At 60.0% G+C, this 22,483-nt stretch overlaps 3 protein-coding genes across 3 annotated transcripts; 2 read left to right on the top strand and 1 right to left on the bottom strand.

Moving 5' to 3' along the window:
* Positions 1–6,481: 6,481 nt before the first annotated feature.
* TMEM278 (transmembrane protein 278) lies at positions 6,482–10,310 on the bottom strand. The gene is made up of 2 exons (XM_081145924.1): positions 9,707–10,310; positions 6,482–8,233 (listed from the first exon to the last, which is right to left on the bottom strand). The coding sequence occupies exons 1-2, from the start codon at positions 9,980–9,982 to the stop codon at positions 7,973–7,975; spliced, it is 537 nt and encodes a 178-aa protein (XP_081002050.1). The 5' UTR covers positions 9,983–10,310; the 3' UTR covers positions 6,482–7,972.
* A 2,364-nt stretch (positions 10,311–12,674) lies between these two features.
* On the top strand, positions 12,675–15,706 carry ANKRD65 (ankyrin repeat domain 65). Its single transcript, XM_081145923.1, has 4 exons — positions 12,675–12,767; positions 12,921–13,135; positions 13,336–13,882; positions 14,450–15,706. The coding sequence occupies exons 1-4, from the start codon at positions 12,726–12,728 to the stop codon at positions 14,882–14,884; spliced, it is 1,239 nt and encodes a 412-aa protein (XP_081002049.1). The 5' UTR covers positions 12,675–12,725; the 3' UTR covers positions 14,885–15,706.
* On the top strand, positions 15,671–20,931 carry MRPL20 (mitochondrial ribosomal protein L20). The gene is made up of 4 exons (XM_081145925.1): positions 15,671–16,365; positions 16,459–16,569; positions 18,783–18,860; positions 20,528–20,931. Exons 1-4 carry the CDS (start codon positions 16,279–16,281, stop codon positions 20,699–20,701), a joined length of 450 nt encoding a protein of 149 aa, XP_081002051.1. The 5' UTR covers positions 15,671–16,278; the 3' UTR covers positions 20,702–20,931.
* The last annotated feature ends 1,552 nt before the right edge of the window (positions 20,932–22,483 follow it).

The raw sequence follows: 22,483 nt of genomic DNA, 5'->3' as shown, positions 1-22,483 counted from the left end.
TCAGGCCCTGTCCAGTGTCACCATGCTAGGCCTATCGCTGTCCCCTTACACCCTGCCCCGTGAGGGGCCTAGGGTCTGGGCTGAGGTCAAACCGCATGACTGAGGACAGACACCCAGCAACCCACTGGAGCCCCCTTCCCCTCCGGAGGGTCCCACTAGTGAACCTTACCAGACTTGCTAGGCCAGACCAGAAGTGGCTGGCTGCAGGGGACATCCTGAGGGACACCTAGCCCCTCAGGCAGACTTCCTGCCCTTAGGTGGGGTAGGACAGTGCCCCCTGGGCTGGAGCTGAGGTTGAGGAGAGCCAGGACCGCTCACTCCTAAGGTGCCTTCCTGTGAGGTAACTCTCTCCCAGCCACCCCTCTCTGCAGAGCTGGGGGCACAGGACCCCCAAAGGCAACTTTGCCAGGATGTCCCCTCCCTTCCCACCGTCCCAGGGGATGCTCTTTGCGGAAGACAGATGGGACTCAATGGTTTTCCTTCCTCCCTTTCTGGCAGGTGAGAAGGCTGCAGACAGGCCGAGCTCCACTTTGCCTAAAAAAGGAAGCGGTTCAGCCAAGCCTGAGAAGCTGGGGCAGGAACAGAATGAGAACTGTGTCCCCGCCGCCCCCACCCCTTCCCCGGGAATCTTGGCAGTGGCCGCGCTGGCTCAGCTCCACAGACCTCAGGCCTCGGCAGGGACCAGAAACTGCCTGGTGCTTCCGCCTGGGCCCCATGGGGAAGCAATGGGCTTGGGCCCCCAAAGTCCAGGGTGTGCTGCCCAGAGGAGCCCTGCTTGGCTCCCAAGCTCTCTAGCACGCGAGGCTTCAGGGCTGCTGTGGAGCCGGGACTGGGAGCAGAGGCCAGGGTCAGGCAACAGCAACAGCTGGAGGAGGCCCAGGGGGCCCTGGGGGTGGCACACCCATGCAAACACATCCAAATACTTCTTGCTTCATCTGCCATCTCCCTGGGCACCCACCTGCCTGGAACATGGAACTGGGCCATCGTGGGTACCCACTGTGGCAAGGCAGTGGCTTCCCGCTTGTCCCCCACTCCTGCCCACAGTCGCAGCAAGGCCTGAGCTGCAGGGCTGACGGGGAAGTTTCCGTCCCTTCTGGAAAAACTGAGCGGGTCTTCTTGGCTGTGACTCAAGCCCTCGAGGAAGCAGCCGCCCTCCTGCCTCTAGCCTCTGCATCAGAGGGAGAAGGGATGGGAGTCCCAGCCTCAGGAGTCCTCAGCCAGGGCCTCTACCCAGCCCTGGCCGAGAGCTCCTAGAGCTCCTCCTCAGCTCTGCCAGGAGTCACTTCTGCTGCTCACGTTGAGCCCCCACCTGACCCCCAGGGGACTCCCCCTGCCTCCTCCTCAGCTCTCCTCCCTGGCCCCAAGTCTCATTTCTCTGTCCTGCAGCCCCCATCCCCACCCTGGGGAGACCTGGCCAGACAGAAAGTCCCCGGGGAGCTAGGGGTCAGCCAGGGGTATAGTGGTCAGGGCCAGGGCTTAAGCTTGAGGCAGACGCCAGAGGAAACACAAATATAATGGTCCGGAAAGCTCCTCTCTGAGGGAAGGCAGGCTGGGGGCAAGGAGGGGCAGAGAGGAACAGAGGCGCCAGGACACAGCAGGCCCTGGCCCCCAGGCCTCTCCCTCCCCTGGGCCCAGCCCTGCTCAGTCCTGGCGTTGTGACCTTGGTCCAGCTGGGAGACCCTGTGCATCACTTCCCGGAGCTAGCCTGCCCGCCTGTCTGTCCACAGGCAGGTGGAGAGGGTTCCAGGAAACCCAGGGACACTACTCTGTAGGCACCACCCTGCCCCCACCCGGTCCAAGCTTACTCCCTCCTCCGCACAGTCCAGGCCTTTGCAGAGAAGAAGGGCCTTTTGTCCCCAGCTCACTGCGGTCATGTTGACCCCAAGGAAAAGGGCAGCTCCCTGGGCTTCTGACCTCACCCCTCACCCAGCCTAGGACTCTTTACTGGGCCTGAGGGGCAGAAGGACCTGCCCCCTGCCCCCCTTCCACTGTTTTTTCACGTTGTTGTATCTCCCCAGACAGAAACAGAAAAGGGGGGCGGCTGCCCTGGGCCTGGGACTGGGCTGTGGGGCAAGCCAAGGCCCCCCCCCCGACCTTTCCCTACAACAGTAAGTAGGACACAGGGAAGGGCAACTGAGAGCAGCAGGTCCCAGAGGCCCCTTCCAAGCCCACCCAGCTGCCTCACCCACACATTCTTCTAGACTCAACCTGCCTGTTTGTGGTCAGGGATGTGCCAGGGCCTGAGGACCTGTCTGGGGGTCTGCATGTCCCAGCCTCTCACTCCCAGGAACCCAGGCCTGCAGCCTATGGTCCTATCACGGACCCCTACCCAGTGCCCCACCAGGGTGGCAGGGACGACGCCTGGTGGGGTGGGCAGGCTGAGCGTGGGGTGGGTACCACCCCATCTGCGTCCGTCCATCCTCTGTGCTGAGCCCTGCCACAGGCCGGTTGTGCAGTGTGGGTGTGGTAGGCAGTTAGACAGACATGAGCAGAGCAAGGATAATGGGCCAGGTACAGAAGGTCACCAGGGCAGAAAGCCCTGGGGGCCTAACAAAGGACAACTGTTGGGTGGGAACTCCAGCCCAGGGTGACCTTTCCTCCCCTAGCATATCGCTGGTCATGCGTCATACGCGGTTTGGATCCCCTTTCCTCCCTAGAGGCCTCAGTTGTATTTCAGCTCCAGGCCCAGAAAAGCAGCAAAACCAGACCAGCGACCCCATGGCTGCCCTCAGGACCAGCTGCATTGGTAATGATGCCCTTCCCTGGTGCCCACCAATTAATCAGTGGAGACCTGACCCTGAAAGGACACACTTGGAAAGCTGCTGAATATTCTATTGAGATCTTACCCTGGGACCTCTGGTAAAATTTCCATCCTTAAAAGCCTTAGGACGGAGGCCTTAGAACACTCTCCCTCCCAGGAGCTGTCCCATGCCTTTCCCCCTCCCCCACCAGGGGTCACCTTTACCTTCCTCACTTCTAGGCTCCAAGGGCCCTTCCTCTACCTCTATAACTTGTTTCCTAAGCCCACTTCTTCTAGGAATTACTTGTACCTTTGATTTTCCTAATAAATGTTCTCTTACAGTTGAGTCTTGGCTCTGATTCTTTCCTAGCCAGTACTCAAGTGCTGAGGTTGCCGAACCCAGGTCCGGTCTGACCCCACCCACCCTTCTAACACCTGGTGCTGTTCCCACCGCCCGCAACAGGGACATGCAGGTACTGGGCACAGCCCTGTCCTCCCAGCACCGCAGGGTTAGAAAGGGGACAAGCAGTAGCTTGCCTGCAGATTCCTGTCTACAGAGGGTGGAGGGCAGGCCGTGTCAGACCAGGGGGCATCAACTACAGGACATGCTAAGATCCTGGTTTTAGGGCAGGCAGGTGTGTGTGAGAGCAGTAAGGAGGGCTGAGGGGCAGAAATGGAGGGGGTGGGCTGTAGGGCCTTCATGGGGCAGGCCAGGGCCCATGGGGAGGGTGGTGCTGATTCAAGGCCTCCAAGGAGACTCCTGGGTAGCCGCTGTCAGAGGTAGAGCCTAATGGGCAGGGGTGGGAGGGTTTCAGCCTGCGCGGGAACTAACAGTGGTGTCCTCCAGAGGTGGGACCCCTAGCTTTGGTTCCCTCTGGAGTCTTCTGTTACAGAGAGGTGACCACTGCACCCCGCCCCAGGCAGGGTCCAGACAGGATTGTATGGGGAAGGAGAGAGCAGGGAGGGACTGACTTGCGTCAACACCTTGAGAAGGGACTCCCCAGAAGTGGGAGTGTGGCTCAGGGGGGCAACGGCCTTAGACATCAGAACCAGGCTCTGCCTGTTCCTATTGTGGGGTCCAGGTCAATTCATCCCTCGATGTGCTTCAGCCCTGCCCGGTGTGACTCAGTGGTTAGAGCATTGGCCCATGAACTGAAGGGTGGTGGGTTCAGATTCCGGGTAAAGGGCATGTACCTGGGTTGCAGGTTAGATCCCCAATTGGAGGCAACCAATTACATGTCTCTCTCATGACAACATTTTTTCTCTCTCCCCACCCCCACCCTTCCACTCTCTCTCTAACAACAACCAAAAAAATCAACAACAAAAAAATATCCTCGGGTGAGTGTTAAGAAAAAACAAACAAAAAAGCTGTCCCTCAGTGGGACGCAGATGGAAGGTAACTTTAGCCTCAGGCTCAGGAGAAGCTTCTGCCCCTCCCTGACTACCTGGAAAAACTTGAATCAGAGGCCTTGCCCCTGGTGAGAGATTATCAGCGACGACCTCTTCTGACCTGTCTCAGGGCAGGACCCGTTTCTGTCGACTGAGCGGGGCCTCCCCTGGCCCCTGGCTCGGGATGTCTTACAGACCCTGGTTCCCTTCTGTCTCTGATCCTCTCCTCTCGTGCACGTGGTGGTCTGTCTCTCAGGTGTGCAGGTTCCATACATACCTATGTCTAAAATTTGGCTATTTTCTATCGCTACTCTGTCTCAGGCCTATTTCATTATTAGACCAGCTAGAGGAGCCCTGCGGGTAGAGGAAAGTCTGTTCCTCCCCACTCTACCCAGCCCACCTACCCCTGCTCACTTCCTGCCCAGCACCCCCTGCCTGGCCGACATGCCTGGGTGAGGGCAGGGCCCACAACTGGGTGCAAGCTGGAGAGAACTGGCCCAATCCCCGGACTCCTCCTAGCCGCTCCTTGCTGTCTAAGGGTGTGCCTGCAGATGCCTCAGCTCCCAGGAAATACTTCGTGCGTGAATAAATGACCTTGGGCAGGTCAGGGAACCTTGCACAGTCTTCATACCTGTGGGGTTGGGACAATGCCTTCCTCCCCCCACCAAGGTGTGAGGGAAGGCAGATAAAATAGATACCCACAGGCACAAGCCAGAACATGTACACACACACACAATGCACACACACAACGCACACACAGGTGCATGGAGGCCCCCCAGCCAGGCACGTTCTTACAGAGCAGGGGCCTCGGCACCTGGGTGGGGAAAGAGTTTGCATTTTCCCAAGTGTAGGTCTTCCCCTGACCCATCCAGTAGCTCAGCACCTGCTTGCTGAGGAGTTTGGGTCCCTGAACGGGTTCAGGGGTGTTGAGGTCAGTGCTCCTAGAACTTTACTTAGGGTGGGGATGGATGGGCCATTCTTGGCTGGGGTTGAGGGAACTTTCTTGGGAAAGGGGAGCAGAGGCTCCATCAGGATGGGGGCTGGGCCTGGGGGGCTGAGGCTCTGAAAGAGGGGCTTCTGTCATGGGCACCATGGTGGGCAAAGGTTTAGAAACAGAAATCTCTGGGGGTCGGATGGGGTCGGTCCTGCCCAGGGGGATAGAAAGGCCCAGATAGGTTGCCTGAATGACAGGCCTTGAGGAGGGGAAATCTTCTGGCTGGAGGGCCAGGGCCCTGTCTCCCCTTAGCTCAGACCCTCCCACCCCCTTCCCAGGAACCTGTCCAAATGGCAGCAGGTAAGGAAGAGTACCTTGGACACATAAAAGAATGGAGGGTCCTCCTCAGCCTTCCCCAGGCCCTGGGGCCTGTTTCTGATTCTCTCTGATGAGTCAACCCTTGGTCCCCAGCACACAGTGTCCCAATTTCCCTGACAGCTGGCCCTCTAAAAGCAGCCCCACGCAGGTGTCCTTTTGTGAGCCCGTGGGAAGGAGCTGGGACTGAGGCAGGACTTCCCTGGGGCTCAGGTCTGGCCCTGGACACTGGGACACACCTTAGGAACTGTGCTGCCTCCTCAGGCAGCTGAGCTCCCCACCCCCACCAGACCCAGCTGTTGTTTGATGACTCCAGGGCCAGGCCTATCCTCAGGAGAGTCCTCATCCTAGACGCCTGGCCAGAGCCAGCCCAACCCTGGGCCGGAGGGGAAGGAAGGCGGCCTTGGACCAGGAGAAGTTATCCTTGGCAGCTGGGCGACTGGCCAGGTTCCTGTCTGACTGGGAATAGCATCAGAGCCGGGCACAGACAATTGGAAAACCCCGAGGACTCCTGCTGGACCTGAGCCAGCTACAGCGAGCTCTGCTGTAGGCCACAGAATGAGCCCTGACTCTGGTCATACCCTGAACAGCCAGTCCCGATCTTTGGGAGCATCTGAGACCTGACCCTGCGGGTCACAGGCGGAGTCCAGCTGGCAGTATGTGCTGGATCCTTTAAAAGGCCTTTCAGCTACCGCTAGGCTCTGGGCGGATTACAACAAGCTCACATTTTTTAATACACTGCTGGGCTTACAAGAGAGTAAATATCTCCAAGGTCCCTCCAGAATCAAACACTGAAAATAGATAAACAGAATAGTGAGCAGAGACCCAGGATGATGCAGGAACACAGATGGGGAAGCAGAGGATTCTCTGGACACAGGGCTGGGGGAGCCACCCTGCAATCAGGGAGCTAGTGTGGCATGGCACGGGGGCTACCAAACCAGGACCCTATCTGGGGGGGGGGCAGGCTGGCAGTGCCTCTCTGGAGGGAAGCGGCCCCCAAAATTTCACAGGTATGGGCTGACAATGACAAATGAGCCAACTTTCAGAGAAACAATATGCTATTAGTGAGAATCCGCAGAAACAACACATAGCAAAGTCAGACACCCCCACACTCCCCAAGACTAACAAGTTGGAAGTGTTAGGGACAGAATATAAAATAACTGTGAATTGTTCAAGAAATCGGAGCTGGAATCCAAAAATCAAGCATCCCACCAAGAGACCATCAAAATGAGATTTGAAAAGGAAACAAGTAGAGCTTTTAGGTACGATAATTTAAAATTAAATGGCTGAGTTAACAGGCAGGTTAGACACAGCAAGTGAGTCTGAACTGGAAGAGGGAGCCGAAGGAATTGCCCGGAAGGCTGCAGAGAGAGACAATGGGATGGAAAATACAAGGGAGATGAGTTGGCATTGAGGGTGAAGCTTTCCCCAAGAACATGTACAACAAATGAGAGGGAGAGCTCAAGGGGTGCCAGGTGAGAATTCCCCAGAACTGGTGAAGTTTGTGAATCCCCAGGAACGGGAAACACCGTATGTAACAAACAGATAATTAAGAACATATTATATCCATAACTAGAAACACACTTAAAGCACAGGACAGAATGCAGACGACACAGAAAACCTTAAAATTATCTGGAGAGAACAGAGTGAACCCTTACTCTGGTGCCTGTCTAAATGCTAACCCTGGGCACCGGCTGAGCCCTGACCCTGGTCTCAGGCTGAGCTCCAACCTGGCCACAAGCTGAGCCCTGGCCCTGGTCTCAGGCTGAACTCTAACCTGGCCACAAGCTGAGCGCTGGCCCTGGTCTCAGGCTGAACTCTAACCTGGCCACAAGCTGAGCCCTGGCCCTAGTCTCAGGCTGAACTCTAACCCTGGGCACCGGCTGAGCCCTGGCCCTGGTCTCAGGCTGAACTCTAACCTGGCCACAAGCTGAGCGCTGGCCCTGGTCTCAGGCTGAACTCTAACCTGGCCACAAGCTGAGCGCTGGCCCTGGTCTCAGGCTGAACTCTAACCTGGCCACAAGCTGAGCCCTGGCCCTGGTCTCAGGCTGAGCCCTGCGAGCCCTGGTGCTCTGGTCATCGCTGAGCTTCGGGAAACACGGGCTCTGGTGGAGCCTGGACGTCTCGCCCCCTCCAAACCCGCTGGAGGGCCCCTGGCTGACCAGACTCGGGGTCCGCAGGGGCTGTGTTTGGTGAGGGGGCAGGAGCCCAGGGCAGCCACAGGGGCAGAAGCCAGAGAGGCCGCCCGTCTGCACGCCCGGCCAGGTGCCGTCCGCGGAGAGCCATCCCGCCTCCTAGGGGGCGCTCCAGCCTCTCGGCAGCCGGGGTGCCCGCGGGCGTGGGGCAGGGCGGACCCCAGTCCGGAGAGTCGAGCGCCGTCTCCCGGCCACTCGGGGCACTGCGCTCGAGCCCGAGGCCGGACCTGGACGCAGACCGCAAGTTCGCCGCCCCGGGGCCGCCTTACGGGAGTCACCGAGCGGAGTGCGGGGGCCTCCGGGGTTTGGAGGTCTCGAGTCCGTGGAGGGCCGCCGGGGTCACACCCAGGCGCAGAGCTGCTCCTCGCCGTCGGGGTGGCGTTCCTCCCGGCCCCCGACGCTGGACCCTGGGAGGCGGCGGGGTCGAGGGGTCCACGTGGGGGGCGGCAGCAGCGGGCGGAGGCGCCGGGCCAAGCGGGCGCGGGCGGCCGAGGCGAGCACCAGCAGCGGCGGCAGCGAGAGGAAGCCCAGCACGATGAGCGTCGCCGAGCTGCGGTCCGACAGCAGCGCGCGGCACCTGGGGCTGGGCGCCGGGTGGACCTGGGGGCGGGGCGAGCGGTCAGAGGGGCGGGGCCTACAGGGGCGGGGCGGGGAGCAGGTGGACCTAGGCGGGGCGAGATGCCAGAGGGGCGGGGCCTATAGGGGCGGGGCGGGGAACAGGTGGGCCTGGGCGGGGCGAGATGTCAGAGGGGGCGGGGCCTATAGGGGCGGGGCGGGAACAGGTGGGCCTGGGCGGGGCGAGATGTCCGAAGGGGCGGGGCCTATAGGGGAGGGGCGGGAGCAGGTGGACCTGGGCGGGGCGAGAGGTCAGAGGGGGCGGGGCCTATTAGGGCGGGGCCGAGAGCAGGTGGACCGGGCGGGGCCTGGGCGGGGCCTGGCAGCAGGTGGGCGGGGCCTGGAGCGTACCGCCCGGGACTAGGGTGTGAGGGGCGGGGCCTATAGGGACCGGGAGAGGATGGACCTGGGCGGGCCAGATGTCAAAAGCGGCGTGGCCTATAGGGGCGGGGCCGGGGAGCAGGTGGGTCTGGGCGCGGGCGAGAAGTCAGAGGGGGCGTGGCCTATTAGGGCGGGGCCTGACAGCAGGTGGGCGGGGCCTGGAGCGTACCGCCCGGGACTAGGGGTGTGAGGGGCGGGGCCTACAGGGGCGGGGCCGGGAGCAGGTGGAGTGGGCGGGGCCTGGCAGCAGGTGGACTGGCGGGCTGGGCGGGCCATGCAGCAGGTGGGCGGGGCCTGGAGCGTACGGCCGGGACTAGGGCGTGTGAGGGGCGGGGCCTAAGGTCTGGGGGCGTGGGCGGCCGAGGCCCGCAGAGGGTGGGCCTGTTGTTCCCGAGTCGAGGATGGGAGACGAGGAACCCGAGGGGTAAATGGGAATCACCTGAGGCGAGGCTCAAACAATTCCCGCCCCTCCTCGCTGCTGCTGGACCCCCGCTGCCCCCCCCCACTGCTCTCCCAGGGCCCTTCTCTGTGCTGGTATCTGACCAGGAGCCCCAACCTGTGGGTGCCGCCAGCTGGGGCCACCTTCTCCTGCCTTATGCCTATGGGCAGGGGACACGGGGCCCATCCGCCCGCACCCTCCCTGCCGCGGCCCAAGCCACAGCGCACTGCAGGTGGGGAGGCCCAGCCCAGGGCAGGAGGGGTCCGCCAGGGGCGGTGTGAGGGTTGTAAGGGTGGGAGGGGGTGTGGGCTGGTGAAATCTGACATCATCTGCTCTTCGTGGAACCCCCTCCTCGTCCCACCCTGCCGGCTGCCCAGGCCCTGGTGGCTCCTGGTACAAGGCTGGGAGGCCTCGGGGGAGGGGAGACAGCTGCCCCCACCCCCAGTGGGGAACAAAAGCCCTTCTTCTGCTGTGGCCAGTGGGGGAGGGGTTGGCAGAAGAAGGGCTCTCCGGGAGGGACACAGTGTCTCTGGGGACAACCGGGCTGTGCCAGAAGGGGGAAGATTCACCTTCAGGCCCAGGTCCCGTAACATCCCAGGGATCCAGCCAGCGCCCCGCCCACGGAGGACTCAGCTCACCCTGGAGTGGCACAGGAATCCCAGGTAGATGACCCCAGCCGCGGGCATCAGCACCAGCAGGAACACGGTCGAGGGCAGCAGCAGGTGGAGCAGGAGCCCGGCCAGAATCCGGCTGGGCAGCAGCAGGGGCCCGAGGCCTCCGGCAGCCAGGCCTGCCCACCCTGAAGACAACAGGGCCGATGCCTGGTGGTCAGGACGCCTTCGGGGCAGCATGGGTGCTGTGTCTGAAGCGCCCCCTCCCTCGTCCTCTTCTGTCTCCCTCTCCTGCTCACTCATGCTCTCGAAGGCAACGGGCCTGGTGGGCTCCCGGCAGTAGTCAGACGGCGACTGAGACCCCCGGGGTCAGCTCTAGATCCTCACGTCAGACTCCTTCTCAGACCCCAGCAACCAAATAATGGACCCAGCTGAAGGACAGGACCCTGGGTCAGGTAGGTCCAGCCCTGACCATCAGTCTCCAGGGCCACACCACTGCCTCAGTTTTCCCCACTGCCAGGCTGGGTCTTTCTTTGCTGGGCAACTACAGCTCTGTTAGCCAGCTCCTGTGTGCTCTGGTCAGGACTTGCACAGCTGTCCCTACAGCCTGGCACTGGGGCCCTCCTCCATCCTGGTCCCGCCCTCCCCCTCCAAGTTTCCCCCCACAATGATGTCATTTTATAGGTCTTTACTCCGACAACTGCCCCATCAGGAGCTGCCACGTAGAGGTCACCATCCACCCCACTTCCCAGGCCTAGCCCTTGCTGGTCCCCTCATCTTCAAATCCAGCCCCTGTCTGCCTCGACAAAACATGGAAGATGCTGGGTGCCTACATCCTAATGCTGTTGAGAGGGTCCGTGGGACCTCTCAGACTCCCTGGGGCTCCTTGCATAGTGAGTTGACACTTAAGCTAGTGAGCAGGTTGTGAGCTGCACAGGAGGCCACGGGCATCAGGTACCCACATTTCCCTTTCACACCTCTGCTGTGACCTTTCCCCTCCGATTTTTCTTCTAATGCGTTCCAGGCCTCTCAGGCTCACTAGCTCCCTTCAGACACCTATGAGTGGGGGAAGTGACAGTGACAGCGGGGGCACCGTTAAGGAACACAAGCCTGCCTGCAACAGGCCCCATCAGGACAACAGAGCCTCCCCTGAGGCTCAGGCCATGCCCTGTCGCCAGGGACAAACACAGCTCACACAGGTCAAGGTCTTATAGCTATTTATTTAATCAGACAGTGAATGTGGGTTTAAAATGCTGCAAACGGTAATGTCGGGATAGAGAGTACAGAGTGAGGATACCTGTTTCATCTCCTTTCTAGCCCCACCCTCTCCTCAGGTTGGTCATCTACAAATACTCACTGAGCTCCCACTGGGTGCCAGGCACTGCTCTAGACCCTGTGGATATAGTGGTGAGTGAGTGAGGCCGGCAGAGGGCATGGCTCTGTGTGGGCTCCTGATGGCCTTGTGTGAACCTACAGAGGCACCTAGGCCATGGCAGAACATGGGAAGGCTGCCAATAGGCATTCCTACGCTCCCCTGGCTCTAACGGGGCATGGGGCAGTCCACTGGGCCCCAGGGTACACCTGTAGCATGTAGTGGGTCCTCAACAACAGGGTGCCACCTGTGATCTGGCCCTTTCTTTTCAGTGTCTTCCTGGGGTACATGGGACATGGGGAGCTGACACTTCTGCTCCTTTGCTTTTTTTGGCTACTTGAGCGGTAAAGTGTCTGAACCCACCCAGAGTGCTGGCTTCTTTACGGCTGAATCTGCCAGCCTGTGTGATGGATGTGCCCTCACGGGCCTCTCATTCTAGGAGAGGAAGGCAGATATTTAAAATAAAGCAGATTCTTTCATGGAGAGATCAGTGCTAAGAAGAAAAAAAAACAGGGTCAGAGACAAGGTTGCTTCAGATTGGTGGTCAGGCTGGAGGGCCCCTCTGGGGATGTGACAACTGAGCAGAGTGACTGGGGATCATGGGGTAAGGTCTCTGTGGCTTGAGTTAGGGTCCTTCACCTCTTGCCTGGAGACCCCCCTTTGGACCTGGCACCTGGAAGAGCTGCTCTGTAGGGGGTGGGGGAGGGGCCAAGGCTCTGTTTCGCCTCTGGTTGGGGGACAGGACAGGGCCCACAGGCCACCTCATCTCTGGGAACCTGGGGGTGGGGGCTGGGGTGGGAGCAACAGTCCCAAAGCTTCACTGCTGCCTGGTGGACAGTCACACAAGGCAGCAGGAGCACCACCTCCTTCTGTGGTCAGGAGGCCTTCCCCAGGGATTGGGGGATGGGAAGGCAGGGCCAGCCCCCACCTGACCACCCTGCCCCCGGCTGGGAATCAAGGTCACTCATGCTGCAAGCCTTACTCAGGCCCCTTTCTGCAACACCATTTCCAGATGCTTCTAGTCTCCTGTCCTAAAAATGCTCCCTTTGCCTGGCTCCCTCCCTTTACTGCCCAGTGGCTGACTTTCCTCAACACCTCAAGGGGCTTCCTACCCCAGATACCCTTATCCAGGTTGCCTGGCTTGGGAGGGAAGGGTCCCAACTCCCCCCATCCACCTCCCCAGCCCGGAATCAGGTGAGAGGCAAGGCTCCGGCGGGGAGGTGGTCTTAGTCAGCAGGGACAGGAGTGGGGGTGAGGGGCAGGGCCTGAGGGAGGGACCCATAGGAAAGCATGTGGCTACCTGGGGGGGAGGGCAGAGGCAAGTCCAGGCACATCACAGGTTGTGCTCCTTGGAGGAGCTGCGGTCTGCGGGCGTGTTCCTGCTTGCCTGGCCTTTGTCGCCCCGGGGGCCCTGGCAGTAGGTTGGGGAGGACAGTGCTGGGGCAGGGGCTGTGGCCACCAGGCAGGACCTCTTCTTAAGTTTCTGGGTAAACTGGAGAAGTAGACCTTAGCCTGGCCCAGGAGGCAGCAGGAGGCAGTTCTTACCCCCCCCCCCCCCCCCAGGGCACTGCAGGTCTAGCCTTCCAGCCCTCCATGAGCCCACACTCCCACCTCCACACCTTCAGACGGAGTTTCCTGAGAGGGCCGCCAGGCTGTGGCTGGACCAGGATCCCCATGGAGACGACCCCTAGCCAGAGGACAGAGTCCCCTCTAGGGGTAACTGAGAGCCAAGACGAACTGGTGGCCTGGTTCCCTGGGGAGAAGATAAGGGGGGGTCTATGTTGGGTGGGGGGACCGGGGACGACACACAGGTGGGCTGGGACTGGCTGGGGGCCTCCAGCATCCGTATAGGATTCCTGTTCTTTCCAGGTGACACCTGGGAGCTCAGAGCCTGGGAAGCAGGACCTGGCAGAGGCAGAGCAGGAACTCAGATGGATAGAGCTGGGCTCTGAGGGGGCCCTGGGAGCCGGGGCAGAGGGCCCGGGTGTCCCACAGGCCTGGGGTCGCCTGCTGCAGGCCGTGTGGAGGGGTCACCTAGGCCTCACGACACAGCTGCTGCGGCAAGGGGCCAGTGTGGAGGAGAGGTGAGCCCCAGGGCGGGACAGGGTCTGGGGGGGGGCAGAGGTCCCTTCGCTGAGCGCGAGGTCCCTCGTGCGTGAAGTAGCAGGTCCCTTCCCCCGGCCCAGGCCCTTCCCCGAATTGGGGAGGGAGGCCCGCGCTCCCCTCACCAGGCGGGGCAGGGCCGCCCCCCCCCCCCCGCCCACGCAGCTGTCGCGCCCCGCAGGGACAGCGCGGGGAGGACCCCGCTCCATCTGGCCGTGCTGCGCGGCCACGTGCCCCTGGTGCGGCTGCTGCTGCGGCGCGGGGCGCCCGCGGGGGCCGCCGACGGCGCGGGGCGCACGGCGCTGCACGAGGCCTCGTGGCGCGGGCACTCGCAGGCGGCGCGGCTGCTGCTGCGGCGCGGGGCCCCGGCGGACGCGCGCTCCCGGGCCGGCCTGGCGCCGCTGCACTGCGCCGCCGCGCTGGGCCGCACGCTGCTGGCCGGGCTCCTGCTGGGCGCGCCGGGCGGGGGCCCCGCGGCCGCGGACGCGCGCGGCTGGACCGCGGCGCACTGGGCGGCGGCGGGCGGCCGGCTGCCGGTGCTCGAGCTGCTGGTGGCCGCAGGCGGAGGCGGAGGCGGTGCGGGCCTGGACGGCGCCCTGCTCGTGGCGGCCGCGGCGGGGCGCACGGCGGCGCTGCGCCTCCTCCTGGCGTGCGGCGCGCAGGTGGACGCGCGGGACAGCGCCGGGGCCACCGCGCTCAGCGTCGCCGCCGGTTTGGGCCACCGGCAGGTACGTCCGGGCCTCACCCCCAGGTGCCGGGGCGGGTGCAGGGGAGCCGCTTCCACCCCAGGGGCTGCACCATCCAACTCAGGTGTGGGGAGCGCGCAGACGGGGCGGACCCCCCGGGCAGGCGGAGGAAACACCACCCTCTCCGCCTAAGGCTGCAGGGCTGGGGGATGGTGGGGAGGAGCCGGCCAGCAGGGCACCCGGGGGAGGAAGCCTGGCCGGGCGTTCGGACTTTATCCTGGTGACCGGAGGCAACAAATATTTATTGGGCACCAGGCGTGTGCTTGAGCCCAGCCAGCCCCCAGACAGCGTGCGGGCCAGCAGGTGGCTGCAAGTCTTGAATTTGATCTAAGACGATTAGAACAAGTGGAAGTAAGTCCCTAAGCAGAGCCCCTCCAGGGTGCTGCAGGCGCTGGCTCACTTATCAAAGGGGGAAGCAGTGTTGAGCAAGAGGCAGTTAGGTGACTCGGGCCAGATGGGGTGTGGGTCAGGCAAACGGCACGGTGGCCCCAGCCTCTCACCTGCTTGTGCCAAGGCTGGCCCCTGCGTTGTCCTCCCCTCCTCTTCCAGGTTATGGAGGTGCTGCTTGACCACCGGGCAGACCCAAGCCTCAAGGACAGGCACAGACGCTCTGCACTCCATAGGGCTGCCTCTGGTGGACACCTGCCTGCTGTCCAGCTACTGGCATCCTCCGGAGCTGAGGTGGATGCTCGAGACTCACTGGACCTCACACCCCTGCACCACGCGGCTCGGGGAGGCCATGTGGAAGTCGCCAGCCACCTACTGGACAGGGGTGCACAGGTCAATGCTACTGGCTGGCTCCATAAGACACCCCTGCACCTCGCTGTGGAGCGTGGCCACAGCCCTGCCGCAGAGCTTTTGCTGAGCCGAGGAGCCAATCCCGCCCTGAGAACGCAGTGGGGAGAGGTGGCCCAGGACCTGGTGTCTGAGGGGGGCCTGTCCCAGGTACAGCCCACCCTTTGCAGAGAGCAGAATGAGTGCTAGGGATACATAGCCCCCGGGGCCTGAGCCTGCATTGCCAGTGCAGGACAGGAAGCTCCAGGCTCCCACAGCATTGGGAGTGTGCCAGGCTCCTCTCTTCTGGGCTGAGGCCACCTGCCGAGGTGGAGGGGAGAACAGCTGAGAGCTCCTGGAGGAGCAGGGGGCAGTGGCTCGAGCTCCAGCAATGGGCCTCTGGCCTGACCTGGGACTGCCCCACTGACTCCCAGGGGCTCATCACCTCCGCAGCTCCAGCCTTCTCCAGAATCTTTGGAAGAGAGACTGAGTCATGGCCATAGATTTGACCCAAACCTGATGGTCTCCCCTTTGTCCGCTGTGGGGGTGTCACCCTCAGCTGCTTTCTCTGTACCTGAGGGTGCTCTTGCTCTCTTAGATTCAGCGTTTGTCTGTTTGTACCCATTAATTACAGGGCCAAACCCACGGCCACAGTACTTACAGCTCCCCTGGAACCTAGAGCCCACGCATCAGCTAAAATTGCTAAATCACCTGGGCCAGGTACCAGACAGCTAGAGGCGGCCCCTATGCAGCAAGGCTCAGACCAACCAGTCCAAAAACGGTTCCCCTGCCCCGCCTCGCCTTTCCCGCTGGAAATACACAGTGCAGTCTTCTGGTGTCTCCAACTTCCTTCCAAACGATCCAGAAAACCCCCGCTGACGTGTTTATAAACATTTACTGAGAATGATTGAAAATGGAACAAAGTGTAAAGTCGGTGCTTTCGGGAAAGCGTATTTCGGGGGTTCCTTCAACCGTGTTACAACTTTTCTACGACTTATAGACAAAACGTTACAAAGAAATTGCACTTAATTTAATGCCCCCCCCTACTTTTTATTGTGGTGAAATACGCAGAATGTAAAATGTACGGGTTTAAGCGTTTTAGAGGGTCCAGTTCTGGGCGCTTATGCCCCGCCCCCACTGTCCCGGTGCAGAGCCTGTCAGCGCTCAGAGGAAACCCTGCCCCCTGGCGGCCACTCCCCGCGCACCCACCCCGTCCGGCTGGGCTTGGGGCCCGCGGGTCCGCCTATTCGGGCGTTCCGTGGGCGGGAACCGCACAGCGCGTGGCCTTCGAGCCCTGCTGTTCCCCGCACGCGCCCGGGCTCACGCACTGGCGGCCGGCCTCGCACCCACGCGCTCCTCGCCGCGGGGCTGCTACCTGCTCCCGCGCCTCCCCGTCCGCCGCCCTCGGCTCCACGCCCGCGTCCGGATGGGAGTGGACGGGAAATCCCTGCAGGATGCGCGCGCACCAGAGCACGCGCACCAGAGCAGGGCAGCGGGCGGCGCGGGCGCACGCGCAGTGACCCGGAAGTCCCCGGCGCGGCGCTGACCCGGAAGCGCTCGGGCGCGGCGGCGCGGCGCGTGCGGAGCCGCCAGCCCGGGGCGCCATGGTCTTCCTCACGGCGCAGCTCTGGCTGCGGAGCCGCGTCACCGACCGCTACTGGCGGGTCCAGGAGGTGCTGAAGCACGCGCGGGTGAGTGCCGCGCCCGCGCCCGCCCGCCGCGCGCCCCGGGAGCCTGCGGGCCCCGCCGACAACCCTCCTTTTCCGTTTTTTTTTTTGACCCAGCACTTCCGGGGAAGGAAGAGCCGCTGCTACCGGCTGGCCGTCCGGGCGGTGACCAGAGCGTTTGTGAAAAGCACGAAGGCCCGGAGGCTGAAGAGGAGGATCTTGAGGACGGTGAGCCTGGCCCGGGGCACCCGGCGTCCCGCCCCGCTCCTGGCTCCCGAGGGGCCCGGCCCGCCTCCCGCCCGGGCCGACGGCGCCGCTGCAGCCAAACCCCGCACCCCTGGCTTCCCTGCCGGGGCGGGAACCTCAGCACCACCCTCAGTGCCTTCGTTCCTCTCCTCCCCACACCTGACACCCCAAACTCCCGCAGGAGCCCCCCGGCCCTGTCCCTGCTCCGCCCAGACATCCCGCTGTGGCTGCTGGTCACTCGTCCCTCCCCCTGAGACCCCGGGTGACTTCCCCACTCGTAAGGAAAGGCGATTCCTGCCGCCTTGGTCACTGCGGCCTCGCCTCCGACCACCCCCCCCCCCCCCCCCCCGCGCACCTGCGGCCTCCCGAGCGCTTGCACTTGGGTTTCCGCGAGGCGCCCCGGTCTCAGGTCAGCGCCGCTCAGCACCCGCGTGAACCTGGCATCCGTGCACCGTGTTTTACTTGGTTGGTGGTTTATTGCTCGTCCCCGCCCCCACTAGAATGTAGGTTTCACGAGGGGTCTTTCTGAGACCCCGGGTCCAGATCAGTAACACTATGTAAGTAGGGCCGGGTGTATAAGGCTGGGGGGGGGGGGCGTAATTCCGACTCTTTAAAATCAGATGCGCTTCGTTAGCCGTAGATTAGGGTCCCAGCGCGATGAGCTCCCCCGTCCCCGTCCTGTGGGTCTCCGCGGAGTGGCCTCTGCTCCCAGCTCTGTTGTTTTCGCCTCTGGGTTTTCTCGGCGTGGGGTGGAGGTGGTGCAGCCCCTGGTGCCCCCGAGGCCCAGCGGGGCATCTGTCCAAATGCGCTGTGAAGAGCTGGCGCGCGCGCATTTGCTGCCACAGCAGCAGAGACTCCCAGGGTGGGGAGAGTTCCCGTAGAGCGGCAGCGTCTGGTGCGAGCTTGTTGGAAGTGTAGGTTCTCAGGCTCCACCTGCACCCCCTGAAGCAGAAACACTGGAGGTGGGCTCAGCGAGCTGCTTTAACAAACCCATGGGTAATTCTGATGCACGATCTAAACGAGAACCACTGAAGCAGGGGAAGAAAGTGGACTCGCATCTGCACCTTGCTGAACCGTCAGGATGAAGAAGTAGCTGGCTCGAAATAGCCGGCCAGCGAGGTGTTTAACATCGAGTAAAGAACGACTTAAGAGAGTGTCCCTTGCCCTGGCCGGCTTGACTCCGTGGTTAGGGCGCCCGCCTGAGGACTGGAGGGTCTCTGGTTCAGTTCTGGTCAAGGGCAGGGACCTCGGTGGCAGGCTCGGTCCTCCACCCCAGTCGGGGCGCATGCGGGAGGCAACCAGTCACTGTGTCTCTCTCACATCGATGTTTCTGTCTTTCTCTCCCCCTTCCACTCTCTCTGAAAAGCAGTGGAAGAAAATTTCCTCGGGTAGGATTAAAGAAAAAAAAGATTCCCCTGTTTAAAAGAACAGATCCACTCAGAAGCGTTTGCATCACTGGCTCATCCTTCCAGATTTTCCTGGCTCGCCCCCTAGCCTTGACTCCCCTGCCCTGGAACACCCTGCAGCTCTCCTACCCCCAGCCCTGCTCTTCCCTCAAGCTTTTCTCCTCCCGGAAGCCCCAGGGCCAGTGTTGCAGCCCCAGGGTGCACTCAGCCTTGACTGCTGTAATTCACCACATGGATCCTTTCCACACTCTGAGCCCTGTCTGCTACAGTCTGTCGCTCATCTATGTTCTGGGTGCCTGAAAGTAGGTTTTTTGTGTTGTTTTTTTTACCCTCACTCGAGGATGTTTTTTCCACTGCTTTTTCAGAGAGAGTGGAAGGGAAAGAGAGGGAGGGAAACAGATGAGAGAGAGACACATTGATTGGTTGCCTCCTGCTATGGCTCCAGCTGGGGTCTGGGATCAAGCCTGCAGCCGAGGTACATGCCCTTGGCTGGAATCAAACCCAGGACCCTTCAGTCTGGGGGCTGATGCTCTCACCACTGATTAGGGCTAAAAGTGGAGTTTTAATTCAACCTCACTGCAGGCCACTTTTCTTATTGAGAAAGAAGCTGGCATTTAGATGAAGAGCACCAACGTTTGCTTGCTGCTGTTTGTATTACAAGCCTGTTTGCCTGAATAGAAAACATTATTTACTTTTACCAAAAATCCTAGCTTATTCAGAACCTCTGTTGGGAGGTGTGGATATAACGTACAACTAGTTCTTAAGCATCTCAGTATTTTTTTATTTCAGCTCTGGATTAATCGAATTACAGCTGCCTCCCAGGAACACGGCTTGAAGTACCCAGCATTCATCGCCAACTTAATTAAGGTACGGTTGAGGATGTGGTCCTGTCAAGATGTTGACTGTCTATGGAGACCGGCCCAGCTGGCATGGCCCCGCAGCACAGCTGCGCAGTGTTGGCACCTGAACACTGCTTTTGTTCTGTGGGTGTTCTGGTAGATGCGGGGACTCCCCACACTAGCCTGCCCTTACCCTGGTGGTAGAATTGGAAATGAGCAAGACACAAACACTGGTGTTTCCCCCATCAAGGGGAAAAGGCAGAAAAACTTGGCTTTAACTTTAAAGTTTAATTTCACAGTTTTTACCCTGAATGAGTTCTGATGAGGTGGCAGATAGGAGTCGAAACTCATACCATCAGAAAGGAGGGAAAATGTCTTGGAGGCAGTAGCGTCAGCATGTCAGGAAATCTTGCTAATTGTTTTATCTGGTGATTTTGCTATTTCCTGAGGGGGTGGGTATTGTGCTTCTACCTTGTACTAGTTTCTGTCTTTGGTACTTTACAAAGATCCCTGGGTTGCTGCTGGGGAACTGGGCTCAGAAGGGAGAAGGACTTTGCCCAGGGAACACAGGTCTCAGGTGGTAGAGCAGGTTCCCCTCCTGCATGTAATGCATGGAACCATCCCACCTCACTTCTGCTTCTCAGTTTTTTGTTTTAAATATATATGTATATACACATATATATACATATATATATATATATACACACACACACACACAAATATATACATATATATATGTTTTTAGTATATATTTCAGAGAGAGGAAAGGAGAGAGAGAAACATCAATGATGAGAGAGTCATTGATCGGCTGCCTCCTGCATGCCCCTGACGGAGGATCGAGCCCGCAACCTGGGCAAGTGCCCTGACTGGGAATCGAACCCCAGTTGCCTGGATCCTAGGTCGACGCTCAAGCACTGAGCCATGCCCGGCCAGGCTGGGCTGTTTTAAATACTATGTTTTTATTGATTTTAGAGAGAGAGGAAGGGAGAGGGAGAGAAACATGGATGTGAGAGACACTGACTGGCTGCCTCCTGCACACCCCCCATTGGGGATCAATCCCACCACCCAGGCATGTGCTCTGATGGGGAATAGGATCAGCAGCAGCCTTTCAGTGCATGGGACAGTGCCCATCCAAGCCACACCAGCCAGGGCCTTAGTTTTCTGAAGTCACCTGCAGTTTTGCTTGGCAGATGACTTGGTTTGGTTGTCTCATGGGAATTGGGACTGCCTGGTTTTGGTTCCTGCTTTCTCCGCTCTTGTCTTGTAAAAGGGGAATTGTTATTTCCTCTTCTGACTGACTTCAAGGCTTATCCCAGGCCCAAAGAAATAGTTCTGTCTGGGTGATGACCGTTTACCCCAAACAGGGTCCTTGGTTTTCTGGCATCAGGACTGGGTGCCAACCTTCTCTCCAGTCACCTCCAGCCACCTCCAGCAGGGAAGACCTCCCTTCCTTGTCCACTGTTGTCCTCCAGCATCTTGCTTGGATGGGATTCACCACTCCCTTTTTCCCTTTCCCCTCCACTCACCTCCCCAAACAGAGTGTGTGTCCTGTGAAGGCAGAGCCTGCCCTGGAGTGGTGCAGGATGTGCTCTGAGGTGTTCCAGCTTATGCCCTGTGACAGGAGCTCAGTGGCATTCTCTTCTGCTTTGGAAAATGCATTTCTGATGCTGAAACAAGCTCTAATTCTCTTCACAGTGCCAGGTGGAGCTCAACAGGAAAGTACTGGCTGATCTGGCCATCTATGAACCAAAGACTTTTAAATCCTTGGCTGCTTTGGCCAAAAGGAGGCGACAGGAAGGATTTGCTGCTGCCTTGGGGGATGGGAAGGAGCCTGAAGGCATATTTTCCAGAGTGGCACAGTACCCCTAAGGAAGACACTGACACCACCTGCCCTCTGCAGCCCAGTGTCTTAGGAGGAGGCGTTTTCCCCCGATCATAATTAAAACAGCGGCTAAGAATCGTTTGCCAGAAATGTGGTAAGCTTGACTTGTAATTGTGTTAATTTACATTTCAGTAATGGGAATGAGAGAAAGGCCTGTCTGTCCTTGGGACAGACTGGAAACATATAGGTTGTGTAAATAAAGCTTTTGTGGTGGTCAGCGTTTTGAGTTGTGTCCTCTGGCATCAAGAAAACACACCTTTGTGTGTTCTGCCTCTGGTGCTCATTGTTTATGGCAGTGTGGGAGGAAAGGCTGCCAGGGTTAGGGGTCAGTCAAGCACAGGTACCTTCCTCTTGGAACCTGGGATCCCCTTCTGCAAGTGGAGTTTTTGCACCAGAACTCTGAACCCTGGCTCCCCTCGGTGCTGTGGGTGCCCAGCTAGCACACAAGGTCACCTCTGGACCTACCTGTGCTTGACTTCGCCCTCTGTCCTTCCAGCCTTTCCAGCAGGAACCCTGTGGCTCTGCTTTTCAGCCATTCTGGATGCCAGCCTGTTTCCCTACTGTCTCCCTCACTCCCCATCCCAGGAAGGACAGCAGGCAGGGTGGCTCTTCTGGTCTAACCTTAGCCTCCACAGGCAGGGCAACCATAGGATCATCTGGGGTGATCCCTCCCCCAAACACTTGACTTTATTGAACCCAGAGTGAAGCCCAGGAATAGGATCCCAGCATGCTCGCTCCACTGAGGGCCTCATAGCAGCCCTGCAGTCTGGCCCCCCCTCCCCCACCCCTTCTCGGCCACTACCACCCAGAGGAGGTGTAGGATGTGCTCCCTCCTGCTCAGGGCCAGGGCTTCCTCTTTGCCTTCTTGGGAGCTAGTTCTACTCTCAGCCTCTCTCATCTGTATTGTGAGACCCACCTCTGGAGTGTGCTCTCCTTTCTCTCTTGGCCCCACTCTGGTTTCCACCTCTAGCTTGTTACTGAGTCTGCAGTAGGCCCTAATGGCTCTCACCAAAGCCATCTTCTGGAATCAAATCCAATGGATACTGTCAGCCCTCAACCCCCAAGGACCATGTACTCCCTTCCCTCTTCCCTCACTCTTCTCCAGGTCTCTGCCCCAGGGAAGCTCTGCAGGCCCACAGTAGCGTTCACTGCTTGCTGGTGACTCCTGCATTTATCTGGCAACGCACACCTGTCTTACCCTACTCTTAATGCTCCCATGGTGGGTCCTGTGGTGACACCATCCTCCATCCTTTGCTAGCAGTCCCCTGGAGGTGCTTCTGGGTTTTTTCCTAAGACTCGACACGCACCTCCAACCCCCATCCAGAGCCAATCAAGTCCTGGCCACCTACTGCCTGGTTATTTTTCCCCTTTTCTCCATCTTCATTGTAGGCCAACGTCTCTTCTGGCTCCAGTCAACACCCCTCCTGGCCCTTGTCACTGTGTGTAATGATGGACACTAGACCAGAAGCATTTGGAAGTTGGGGATGAGTCTTGTTTGCTCTTTTTTTGTTGCATCTAGTACATTGCCTGGCTGTGTGCACAAGGTGCTCAGTGCACTCACTCACCAGGAAATGGCCATTGTTTGGTCAACAGGGTGGAAGATACAGCGAGCCCTTTGGTGTGTGGTGTGAGCACACTGCACTGCTGTGGAGGAGCTGCCTTTTACCTCTATAAAGGATGGTGGGGATGTGACAGACAGCTGTGGGCTCCCAGCACTCCTTCCCCCTCCAACCACTGGACCCCTTTCCCTTTCAGGGCCTGGCCCTGAC

Source organism: Miniopterus schreibersii, assembly GCF_964146895.1.
Source record: "Miniopterus schreibersii genome assembly, chromosome: 8".
Taxonomy (NCBI): domain Eukaryota; kingdom Metazoa; phylum Chordata; class Mammalia; order Chiroptera; family Miniopteridae; genus Miniopterus; species Miniopterus schreibersii.
This window is presented reverse-complemented; position numbering and strand designations above follow the sequence as displayed.